We start from the raw sequence: 12,892 nt of genomic DNA, 5'->3' as shown, positions 1-12,892 counted from the left end.
ATTTCTGTATACATAAAACCTAAAGCAAGTGATTCAAACACTTAATTAGGATGGTGACTGATGGAGACAGTGCTGTTGTACTCCTGGGCTCTCTATCTAATTGATACTTTTAAATGGTAATATCAAGATGAGAATGATTTTAGCAACATTGCACATAAAAGTTCTTGCATAAAAAAAAGAAAAATGACTCAAATGAAAAAAAAAAAAAGTTCTTGCATAGCAAATACTTTTGGTGCTAATAGTGAATGATCCCAGCTTGTGCCAGCCCAGAGGAAAAGGATACCTGTAATACCTTTTACTTGATTTCAACCCTTTCATTGGTATGGTTTGCTTTTGTTGTAGGTGTGAGCACTTCCGATCCATGTTCCAGTCCTATTGGAATGAGGACATGAAGGAGGTGATAGAGATAGACCAGTTTTCTTACCCTGTGTACCGTGCCTTTCTCCAGTACCTCTACACAGACACAGTTGATCTGCCACCTGAGGATGCCATAGGTACTGCATAGGGACCGACCAGGCCATATGCCCGTGACTTTGTCCTAGTCTTAGAGCAGTGATAATATAGTTAATTACAGGTATATTGACTTTTGTATACTTAAAAATAATATTTGCCGGGTGGTGGTGAAACGTGCCTTTAATCCCAGCACTTGGGAGGCAGAGGCAGGTGAATCTCCGTGAGTTCAAGACCAGCCTGGTCTACAAGAACTGGTTTCAGGACAGGCCCCAAAGCTACAGAGAACCCCTGTCTCGAAAACCAAAAACAAAACAAAAATAATGTCTAAAGTAAACATCTCTAAACTGCTGTTATTGTTTAAAGTTATAGACATACTTTGTAACTGTAGACTTATTTAAAATATGAAAGTGTAAGTTTCTAGTGCATTTAACCATTTGTAAACAAAATAAGGAAGAGACTCCCTTTTTTATTCTGTGTACTATGGAAGAAATTGTATAAAGTAATTAATTACAGGACAGGTAGATTTGGGGAGATATGAGGAATGAAATAAAAAGATAAAAAGATATTTACTCACCTTCAGAATAGTGTTTGCTAAGAAATCGCTCTCACGAACTGAACATGGCATGTTACCAGCTGCCATGGGTGCTGTGAGCTGGCGTGACCTAGGTGCTTCTGCCTTTTAGGTCTTCTGGACCTGGCGACGTCATACTGTGAAAACAGACTGAAGAGGCTCTGTCAGCACATCATCAAGCGAGGCATCACTGTGGAGAACGCATTTTCCTTATTCTCTGCTGCGGTCAGATACGACGCAGAGGTAACATAGAAGTGCCCCAGCTCCCTCACTACCAGCCCACTTCCCTTTCTCCTCTGACAAAGAGCGTCTAGCTTCACCTCTCTTAATGACTCAGCGACAAGGCCTCAGATGAACTCGGCCTTGCTTCTTTACATCTCTGTTTGCTGTTTCAGGATCAGCTGTGTTTCCACTTCTGCTTTTAACTGATTGCCTGAAGGCTGCACAGTGGGAGTGTAGAGTGCTGGACTTGCTGGACTGGCAGACAGCATGCTTTAGTTCCATCCTCTGATGTCAGTGCATCTGTGTTTCTCAAGGCTACTTTGCTAAGTTCACCTGTCAGAAGCCAGGATACTGTTTGCTTTACATCTGTGTGCCTGCAATTCCATCACTGTCGTGTAGCTCAATCATTCTTGTGTAAAGAGCTTACTGTGTATTCCCTCTTTTTTAAAAAAAAGTTTTTGTGTGTGTACATGTCTGGAGACTAAAGGACACCTTTCAGGAGTCAATTCTCCTCTTCCCTGGCATACACTCCAAGTCAGTTATTAGGCTTACGCAGAAAGTGTCTTTACCCACTGAGCCATCTCAGTAGTCCCTACTTTGTTTTATACTAGTTGAATGTCAAATCTGGGTTTTTTCAGATTTCTAGATTTTCAGATGAGTGCTGTTCTGTAGTATGTATGACGTTGAACTTTCATAAAGTTGAACAGAGCCACAAATCATGAGCAGACGCTGCACCTGATTCATGCTGCAGCTCCTGGCACAAGCAGTGAAGCGTGGCAGATGCTCTTGAATTGTGAAGAGAGTGCCACAAAGGGGTGCAGCAGAGATAGTTAATGAGCTCATAGCTGACCTGCTTAGTTTTATACAGATCCATAAAAAAATAACAGGTCCAAAATGGCTAGCTTTGCTAAGTACACCATGAGCCTCTCTTTTGGAGGTGTTTTGTCATTTGACAAGACAGTCAGTCTCTGCTAGCTGGAAATTTATTAAAGATACATGTTGTAATAAGAGCGGCGGGGCTGCGTCCCCGGCACCCAGCCGCCCGCATGGCTACCTTATGCCCCAAAATAATTACACGGAAACTGTATTCTTTTAATCACTGCCTGGCCCATTAGTTCCAACCTCTTATTGGCTAGCTCTTATATATTGATCTAACCCATTTCTAATATTCTGTGTAGCCCATGAGCTGGCTTACCAGGGAAGATCTTAACCTGCGTCTGTCTGGAGAGGGAGCATCATGGCGACTCCTTACTCGGTTTCTTTCTCCCAGCATTCTGTCTGTTTACTCCGCCTACCTAATTTTCTGTCCTATTAAAGGGGCCAAGGCAGTTTCTTTATTACTTAACCAATGAAACAACAGATAGAAAGATGACCCACCTCCATCATTTCCCCTTTTTCTGTTTAAACAAAAATGGCTTTCACTTTAACATAGTAAGATTACATATAACAAAATAGTTATCAAGCAAGAATTACAGTTATAATATTTATATCTATTTTATCTTTTATCATAACTAAGGAAAACTATAACTATCTATCCATTCTTCAACTCCATCAAAGACTCCAGAAGGATATAATATAACCTAAGCAAACAAGAGATCCAAAACTCTAGAAATGACAGAGACATCTCGCTGCCTGTACAGTCACCCAAAGTTCTCTTGTACTGTTGGGGCATCCATCTTCGGCCTTCAGGCCCATAGTATCCAGCAGACTTTGCCATGAAACAGGAAATTTCAAAGACAGTTCAGTCACTATCTGCTGTGTCCTGAAGAATGTCTCGCAGACTCTTTCATGAATCAGGAACCCCTAAACAACATCTCACCTTTAGGCAAGTTCAGCAGTCCTCTCTCTGCGGGTTCTCTGTGTCGTTTATGCATCAGTCCAGGCAAGAGCAGTTTCTTGCCCAAATGTCTATCAAACTCCATAAGGAGCCTCTTCGATGCCCATCTTCCTCTTGAAGTAGATTGGTGCTGTCAGGAGCAGATGTGTCTCATTGTCATGAAAAGCCCTAAGTTATTAAAACATTAAATGCCATATTCTGCAGTCTTTGAAAGATATGAAGAATGCCTATCTAACTGAAATATATCTATGCACATCTAGAAAATCTAACTAACATGACTAAAAGCTTGACTATTATTGATGATTATCCATTAACAACCTATATACATTACATTTTTTAATGAACTATACAATCACAATACCTTAATCAAGATTAGAAATATGCATATACATATAACAAAATTGACCTTCAAATCCACACCAATGCAAATTATTCATATCTATATCATATCCCCCTTTAAATGTAAAAAAGAACATTTATAAACAATATATGGGAACATGGGCGCAGTTTTCTCTCCAAACTGCTTCCTGCTGAATGGGGGCGCTGTTATTCAGATCTTTCATGGTGTGACCTGTGTGTCAGGGTCATCTCGGTTGGCAGTTGTGTGAAGTAATTTTTTGAAGGGGTTCACAGTAACCTTTCAGGAGGGCGTGGTCTATCATACCATATTGGGATAGAAGAAATCCACAGGGTTGCATCCTCTGTGAAAACAAAAGAAGACCCTCTCCAAAGCATCATATCCTTAGACCCATATTCTGAAATCATAATACCCTTGTATCCATTCTGGTTTAGCTTGGCAGCCCATATAATGAAATGTCTCTCTGCACTTAGCTCCTTTACAGTCAAAAATTTTAAAGAAAACACAATAATACAAAGAATCCAGACTCTCTGTGAATTTTCCATTTTTACGTGGCTTATTTTTCTTTATTTCTTTTAATCTATAATTATCTGTACTCTGTCTCTTTAAAGACTTTACCCTTTTTTTAAACCATTAACTTTATTCTTTATATATATTTTTTTTCTCTCTCTCAAGCCTACGTACATTCATCCAACAGTGTCTGAATCAGTTCTATTGTGAATCTGTAATTTTTTTACTATCCAGGAGCATTTCTTAAAATGTTAAGCACTTCTTTAAAACTTAAGTTGCACCATGTACAGGTAATATGGTACCGCCTGTGTCCTGCTCAGTCTAAACCTTAACTGCGCTGTTATTATGGTAATTATAGTAGTTCCTGCCTGAGACCAGCAGAGTTCCTCCATGGTGGAGCTGAGCTGCTCCTGCCTCAGAGCCATTTGGTGTCCCTGAGCCACTCACAGTTCCAGACACAAAGCAGACCACATTGCCATCAAGCAAGCCATAGCACTTTACTCCAAATGCTCCATTCAAAAGCTCTGTCTCCAGCAGGAGCCAGACAGAGATCGCGATGGCGGCACAGCCCAGAAAGCCGGCATTTTAAAACAGCCAGTTTTTTCCTGTTGCTGAGTCAGGACAATTTCTTTGCGGCACGTAACCCAGAAACAGCAAAAAGCTTTCTTAAATTCTCTCTCTCTCCTTTTTAAGCCCTCTCAGGTTTTACGTGGAGTTCATTAGCACGTTGGGTGCCACTCTGTTGTAATAAGAGCAGCGGGGCTGCGTCCCCGGCACCCGGCCGCCCACATGGCTTAGCTTATCTCCCGAAATAATTACACGGAAACTGTATTCTTTTAATCACTGCCTGGCCCATTAGTTCCAACCTCTTATTGGCTAGCTCTTACATATTGATATAACCCATTTCTAATATTCTGTGTAGCACCATGAGCTGGCTTACCAGGGAGGATCTTAACCTGCGTCTGTCTGGAGAGGGAGCATCATGGCGACTCCTTACTCGGTTTCTTTCTCCCAGCATTCTGTTTACTCCGCCTACCTAATTTTCTGTCCTATTAAAGGGGCCAAGGCAGTTTCTTTATTACTTAACCAATGAAACAACAGATAGAAAGATGACCCACCTCCATCAGATACATATTGTGGCTTTTGAGGTATAACAGAGGATAAAATTCCTATCTGTCACACTTAGGGATTGAGTTGACCATTATGCCTTTTATTTTCAAAGCATATCCTATTTTTGCTTGAGGTTCTTTTATGATAATAAATATTTACAAGGTCAATTGTAGCTGACTCCATAAGGAGCCTCTTCGATGCCCATCTTCCTCTTGAAGTAGATTGGTGCTGGCAGGAGCAGCCGTGTCTCATTGTCATGAAAAGCCCTAAATTATTAAAACATTAAATGCCATATTCTGTAGTCTTTGAAAGATATGAAGAATGCCTATCTAACTGAAATATATCTCTACATATCTAGAAAATATAACATCACTACAAGCTTGACTGTTATTGATGATTATCCATTAACAACCTATATTTCTTAATTACATATTACATTTTTAAATGAACTACACAATTACAATACCTTAATATCAGAAATATATACACCTATAACAAAATTGACCTTAAAATTTATACCAATGCAAATTATTCATATCTATATTATATTCCCCTTTAAATGTAAAAAAAAAATTTATAAACAATATTTGGGAACATGGGCACAGTTTTTTTTTCTCTTCAAACTGCTTCGAGATGAATGGGGCGCTGTTAATCAGATCGTTTAGGGTGTAACCTGTTTGCCAGGTTTATCTCAGTTGGCAGTTGAGTGAAGTAATTTTTTGAGGGTGTTCACAGCAACCTTTCAGGAGGGTGTGGTCTATCATACCATATTGGGATAGAAGCAATCCACAGGGTCTCATCCTCTGTGAAAACAAAAGAAGAAACTCTTTTCCAAAGCATGATGTCCTTAGATCCAAATTCTGAAGTCAAGATACCTTTAGAACATATATGCAGGTTCATCAGCTTAGCAGCCCCTACAATGAAATATCTCTTTGTATTTAGCTCCTTCACAGTCAAAAATTTTAAAGAAAACACAATAATACACAGAGTCCGGGCTCTCTGTGAATTTTCCATTTTTACGTGGCTTATTTTTACTCTATCACTTTACTTTATTCTGTCTCTATAAAGACTTTACCTTTTTTTTAAACCATTAACTTTATTCTCTATATTCTTTTTCTTCTCTCTCCAAAGCTTACATACATTCATCCAACATTATGACCCATATATGGGTCTTCTATGTCTGAATCTGTCCTGTTATGAATCTGTAATTTTTTACTATCCAGGAGCATTTCATAAAATGTTAAGCACTTCTTAAAAACTTAAGTTGTGCCATGTAGAGGTAATATGATACCGCCTATTTCCTGCCCAGTCTAAACCTTAACTGCGCTGTTATTATGGTAATTATAACAGTTCCTGCCTGAGATCAGCGCAGTTCAGTGTGGAGCAGCCGCTCCTGCCTCAGATCCATTTGGTGCCCCTGAGCTGCTCACAGTTTCAGGCACACAGCAAGTCCACATTGGAGCCACACTCAGCAGTTTAATTCTGAGACTGAGCGTGCAGCACAGAACCTCTTTTCATCCAAATTACAGCCAAATCTGACACGCAGAGCACTGTGCAGCCTGCAAACATCTCTCTGTATGGCGGCAGCAATCCACCATGCTCTCCCGCCTGACCAAGTCTGATTCCGCCGTCTGCCCAGGCGGGGAGTGCAGGCATGGTCTCAGAGTACTTTCTTTCCAATCCCAAGCAGGAACACAAACATCCAGTCCCATAAAAGCCATTGAAATACTTTAAGGCCGGAGTTCACACTGGTGGCACAGCCCCAGGAAGCCGCATTTTAAAATGACCAGTTTTTTTTTTCTGCCGCTATTGCTGAAACAGGAAATCTCTCTATGGCATGTCCTAGCAAACAGCAAAAAGCTATGTTAAACTCTCTCTCCCTTTTTTTTAAAGCCCTCTCAGGTTTTTAAGTGGATTTAGTCCATCATGTTGGAGTGCCAAATGTAGAATGTGCGGTGGGTTGCTTCCCGCCACCCAGCTAGCTTTATCCAAAATAATTACACAGAAACTGTATTCTTTTAAACACTGCCTGGCCCATTAGTTTCAGCCTTCTATTGGCTAATTCTCACATCTTGCTTTAACCCATATTTAGTAATCTGTGTAGCACCATGAGGTGGTGTCTCGGAGAGGAGAGTCATGGCGACTGCCTCAGGCGTCTGCCTCACTGCCTTCTACCCAGCATCCTGTTCTGTCTTCCCCGCCTACCTGTGTTCTGACCTATCAGACCAAGCAGTTTTCTTTATTAACCAGTGAAACAACAGATAGATATAAGACCCACCTACATCAATACCTTAGGTGACAGGAGGTGACTAAGACTGGTAATCAATGGTGAAAACTGATTTTAGAAGCCTAACTTTGGGGTAGCAGCTGCCTTTGGGTCATGGCTGGTGCTCAGGAGATGAAGGCTGCCTGCTGCTCAGTTACAGTGACTGACTCCTCCATCTGCTCTTTGAAGGAAACATGAAGTTAATGTACAAAAGAAGTGCAAGCTTAGTGATTGTACCTAGAAAAGCAAGGCCATGTGGAAGTCTTGGGGTGTGCACTGTCAGACTTGACGTGTTCTACACTGGGAGGAGTCACACGTGTTTAAACACCGAGGGAAACGCCAGCTGAGGGGCCTTTCGAGGAAGGGGCAGAGTTTGACTTATAACTGTGGAAGTCTTGGGCTGCAAGAATTCTGGTAATTGCTGTTTTAGCATCTTAAACAGAATGTTAGGGCTCCAGCCCAATATTTTAAGAAATTGGTAGAAAGGAGAAGCAATTGGTTTTCAAATTGTGTAATGCTTGGAATAATTTCAGCATAAAAGATTTGAACCAAGAGCCTGTAAGATGGCTTAGTGAGTAAAGGTACCTGCCACCATCCCAAGCAGGGATCCAACTCAGCTGGAACCACACATGTAGAAGGATAGAGCCAACTCCTAAAGTCCTCTGAGTTCCGTGCCTGTGCACCTCCCCCCAGGTACTTTTTTTTATTTCGCAATATTTTTTTCAAAGTAGTCATTTACAGGTGTGTTGCTCCCTGCCCACTGCAGTAAGTGTGGCGCTGAACCTGCCTGAAGCCACTTTGTAATTTCTCCACAGATTTATACATCTTAGTTCCTGGTACAAAGACCTCTCAGTTTTGTATTCTCTCCTCTTCCCTGTCCATGAAGCTTAAGAGTCCTTAGTTTATTATGTATGAATTTTTTTCTATCTGCTGATTAATGCCTCTTCATCTACTTTGATTTTGTTGTGAACATCTTTTTTAATCTGCTGGTAAAAAGGGCCCCCTTTTTAAAATAATGTTTTATATTTGAAGCATAGCAGTTCTTGATGGTTGGTTTCTAGTTGTGCAAAGGCTGTGGTCTTTTATCTAGTTGCATTTTCAGTGTCCAGGTCATTGAAGAGAAGGTGAGGATGACCTCGTCACATCAGAAGCAAACTGACTTAGGTATCCAGGGTTGATGAGATGGCTCAGTGGGTTAGGGTGCCAAGCCTGACAACATAAGTTCAATCCCCAGGACACAAGTGGTAGAAAAGGAGAACCAACTCCTGCAAATTATTCTCTGACTTCCGCTTGCTTACCTTGGCTTGCCTGTGCTACTCTCCACCACAAATAAAGAAATTAAAATCTAAGGAAGAAAGAAAAATAAATCTAGCCAGGTGTGGTGGGACCCACCTATAAGCTCCCAACTTGAAGAGGATGAGGCAGGAGAATTGTGAGTTTTTGTCAGGGTCAGCCTGGTCTACGTAGTGAGACCTTGTATTTAAAATTATTTATAAACCACACAAAAACAAACAAAAAATAAAAACAAAACCTGGATCCAGAGATATGCTAATGTTGTAAATGCCCTTTGAGTTGTCTGGAAAGTAAATCTTGGTCAGCAGCTGGCTAAGACAAATTAGTTGTGGTTTCTTTCTTGGTGGTTATTCATCTGGGTGAGTTTTCTTGTAGCAGGATGTTTTCAGTCTGGGACAGAAAATCCTGTGATAAGGAGGAGTCCGCCTGAGTGCAGAGTGGGGAGCTCTGGGGTCTTCTCTGCACTGTCTAGAATTCTCACCTCAGGGCAACTAGAAGCAGGAAGTCACGACCCTTCAGTTTAAATGGAGAGTTCCTCACAGCTGGCCAGCTGGCCCAATACAAAAAGAAAAATCGAGCCATTTTGATACAAAAAAACTTCTTTTTAGTGCTGTTTGCTTTAATACATTGAAGTACTCTTTATATCAGTAACAATTTCTATAATGAGTGTGTTTGGACTTCCTGCTTACTGGGGGCTTTCGGGGATGAGTGAGTGTGACATCATATCTATATGATGCTTTACTGATTAATGTTGGCTATTGGTGACTTGATTCATCTGCCTGAGAACTCTAGTCTGTGTAAATACACTTGTCTGGGCTTGACTGGGAGCTTATTAATAGCATGCTGGAAGACACATTAGTGGGGGCTATAAAGATATTAGTGGGGGCTATAAAGATAAATTCATTTTTATTAGATTATGAAGATAAAGTTTTGGAGATTTTCTTTTTAAATATAATTTTAGGTAGACCTTAAATTTTCATCTATTTCCTAAAGCCTTCTGTTCTTTAAACTAGCCCATATTTTAATTTGTTTCTGTTTTCTTAAATGTAACAAAACATGTATGGACTAAAGTGGCATTGGGCTTTGTACAGTGTCCTGAGATCCTTGTGCCAGGTGACAGGCATGGAAGGCTGCCAATGATTTTGCGTGTGTGTCACACTTGGGTTATGGAAACCAAGCTTTCACTCTGGTGAGCGGATGGCAGGTGGTTTTCTGACGAGAAGCAGTCCTCTTGCTTGCCTCGTGGGAGCTGTCTGGTCTCAAGTATCTCTTCTGGGATGGGTGAGGGAATTGGGATGGGGGATTTTCAGAGAAACAGTTCACGGTTAATAAACAAAGGCCTCTTCCTGTTCTTATTTTTGTTGTGTATGTCCAGGATTTAGAAGAATTCTGCTTTAAGTTTTGCATCAATCATTTGACAGACGTTACACAGACTGCGGCATTTTGGCAAATGGATGGCCCCCTGCTAAAGGAGTTCATTGCTAAAGCCAGTAAATGTGGAGCCTTTAAGAACTGAAACCCGAGGCTGCGGGGCTGGGTGTGCGTGGGTGATGTGAGACTGCAGGTAAAACCCGCCAGGTCGCTTTTGTCACAGCAGAGACAGTAGGAGTATATGAAGGATGCTTTTCATGAGCTTGTTTTCACAGCTCTTCTTTCTGGATATGTGTACTTGAAATGGGATTTCCTTACATTTGGCTGAACGCTCTGAAAGGATGAAAGCTTAGTTGCTTTTGATTTTTTAATTTTGATGAGAGGATCTTTTGAACTGGGATTAAGGAAGCTGGTGAGATGTTCCTGGACCTTTGGCGGCAAGCCTATTCACACTGCATGTGGAGGACAAGCCCTGCCATTGCTCCTGAGTGCTGCTCGCTGTCACCACCTTCCTGTGGGGCACCAGACTGTGGGAGGCTCTCAAGAAATACTGTCGAATATGCATCAGACCCACGTAAACAGTCAAGAAATGTTGAGGTTTGTCGAGATTCTCTTAAGATGTGGGCACCTCAGGCTGGAAAGATGGCTCAGCAGGTAAAGACTGTTATGACTAAGCCTGATGACTTAAGTCCCCAGGACCCTCATGCCAGAGAGAGCAAACTTTAAAAGTTGTCCTCTGATCGCTATACATGCACCTTGACTACACACATGCACACTATAAAAAAGTGTAATAAAAATTAAAAGATTAGGTACCAGAAGAGTAATAGCTAGAACTACTTGTGAGACACGATAAAAGAAGCTTTGTTTGGTAAAGGCGAATGGTTTAGAACTCCTAATTCTGGACTTAGCCTGACACACTCACTCTCAGCAGTGTTTCATTAGGTTGCATTTGAGAGTGCAGTACACACTACCCCTCAGCCTCACCCTGTAAACACACACATTCTCTGTATCTGATCTTTTGCGACTTGACATGACTGTTAAAACCACCTTTCTTACAGGACTCAGAATGGTCACTTTGTGCTGGGGAGACTGGGCCACATTCCATCACAAACTTATTTGAAACTTCACCTTCCAGTTTTGTGTTTTTCTTGCTTTACTTGTGTTTGAAATACTTTTTGGCTTATTTTAGCCTTGAAATAGGGTTCCCAAAGTCATAGTTTTCCTAAAAAGACCATTTAAAAAGACTTTGTCTTTCAATCTGGCTATGAATGTTACTGGAGTGTAGAATGTTGTTGTCCCAGCTTTGCCCATTGAGCTTGCTTTCAGAATGAGCCATTGTCTGTTTGCTCTCTGCTCCATGAACTCCTTTATATGTGTGTGTGTGTTCCCTTAGTGTGTTCGGTTTCCTGCTTACAGAGGACCTTCTGGCCTTAGGCTGCGTCCAGAGCCACATTAACGGGGAGGGAATGCTGCGGGCGCTGTGCAGCAGTGCTTTAAGACGGATGTGTCGGGTGGAGTGCTGGGGGGTGGAGTGCTGGGGGTGGAGTGCTGAGGGAGGCACCAAAAGCAGGAGTTGTTGACAGGCCATACACATGCCAACCCAGAACCCAACGTCCCCTTTTCTTGATCGTGTCACACGTGACTGTTGCCTGGTGTATTGGTAAGTCAGAATTGGCTCTTCAGTGACAGTTTCCTTCCTGGGACGACGAGTCACATTGATACAATTTGCTGGAATAGGCCATCTGAATAACCACAGTTCTCTAGTCTTGGAGTCCCAAGGTGGTAATGTTAATGTTTACCATTGTTCTTACTTGAAAAACCTCTCCATAGAAAAGCACAAACTACAGCTGTAAATCCATATCCATAGATAATTCACCTGGCAAGAACCTACTGAGTTCTGACAGCTGTAGACACACTTCTCAGCTCACTGGGGGCTTGAGTGTATGGCGGTGAAAGAGCAAGTCCCTTCAGAAGGGTTGGAGGATTTTTTTAATGCAATCTTTTTATTTTTCTATTTGGTTTTGTTTCTAATCATAGAAAACAAAAATTATTCTTGAAACTAATGTTCTCTTCTGATGCAATAATGGAAGCCAGAGAAGTCACAGTTTCTTAAAATAGTCTAAACTATCCTTGAACTTACTGGAACAATGTTTGATACTCAAGTATTTAGGATGCATTTGTGTAATTTCTTGAATGACATATTAAACAATCTCTTAAGGCAGGCCGTGTACAGTTGTGGTTGTTTTCTCCTTTAAAGTATAGCAGTATATAAATCCTGGAAAAGGGAGGAACTTGTTATTTTGGTACAACATGGATTAATTTGTGGACGTAAGTGAAAAAGAAAAAAAGTCAAGTCACAAAAAGACAATTATGTGTTCCTAGAGGTGGAAAGAGAGTGGTTGTCAGGCTGGGAGAGGAAGCTCTTACATGGGCACTTTCCGTTCTGCAAGAGGAAGATGTTTTTGGATGAATGATAATTTTTGACTATATTTGATGTTACTGAACTATATTTTTTCTCACGTACATGATTTGAGTCTCACACAGCTGTATGAATTAAGCACAGATTATTTTTACAGTTAGCAAAGTTTCATAGACAAAGAAGTTGATAATCTTTTTTTTAAGAAGTTGATAATCTTAAAAGGGTTGAAATGGTAAATTTTGTTACATATATCACAATTTTAGAAAACCATATTAGAATAAAAATAAGATACCACTGTGAATGTGTCGACTACCCCCAAGCCAAAGATTTTATTTCTGTTAAAAGAGTATAGTTGAATTATCAGAGTGGGAAATGCACTTGAATTGGAAGTACTTAAAGATGAAAAGTAGTAACCACTGTCCCTGTGATACATGGTAGTTATTAGGGCAAAGTGGAGATTGGGTTAACAATCAATGATATAA

The 12,892-nt window shown here is 40.9% G+C and overlaps 1 protein-coding gene across 4 annotated transcripts in view; it reads left to right on the top strand.

Moving 5' to 3' along the window:
• Nucleotides 1–12,206, top strand: part of Rcbtb1 (RCC1 and BTB domain containing protein 1) — a 42,778-nt gene extending 30,572 nt beyond the window's left edge. For 3 of the 4 annotated variants that reach the window (XM_057786146.1, XM_057786147.1, XM_057786145.1), the window contains exons 11-13: nucleotides 343–494; nucleotides 1,137–1,267; nucleotides 9,996–12,206. In XM_057786146.1, the coding sequence (XP_057642129.1) occupies nucleotides 343–494; nucleotides 1,137–1,267; nucleotides 9,996–10,136 (424 nt within the window). In that variant the 3' untranslated portion in view covers nucleotides 10,137–12,206. Of the gene's footprint in view, nucleotides 1–342; nucleotides 495–1,136; nucleotides 1,277–9,995 lie in introns of those variants that run through there. The other variant, XM_057786148.1, reaches the window with a different exon arrangement.
• Nucleotides 12,207–12,892: the final 686 nt, after the last annotated feature.

Source organism: Chionomys nivalis, chromosome 12, assembly GCF_950005125.1.
Source record: "Chionomys nivalis chromosome 12, mChiNiv1.1, whole genome shotgun sequence".
NCBI classification, from domain to species: domain Eukaryota; kingdom Metazoa; phylum Chordata; class Mammalia; order Rodentia; family Cricetidae; genus Chionomys; species Chionomys nivalis.
This window is presented reverse-complemented; position numbering and strand designations above follow the sequence as displayed.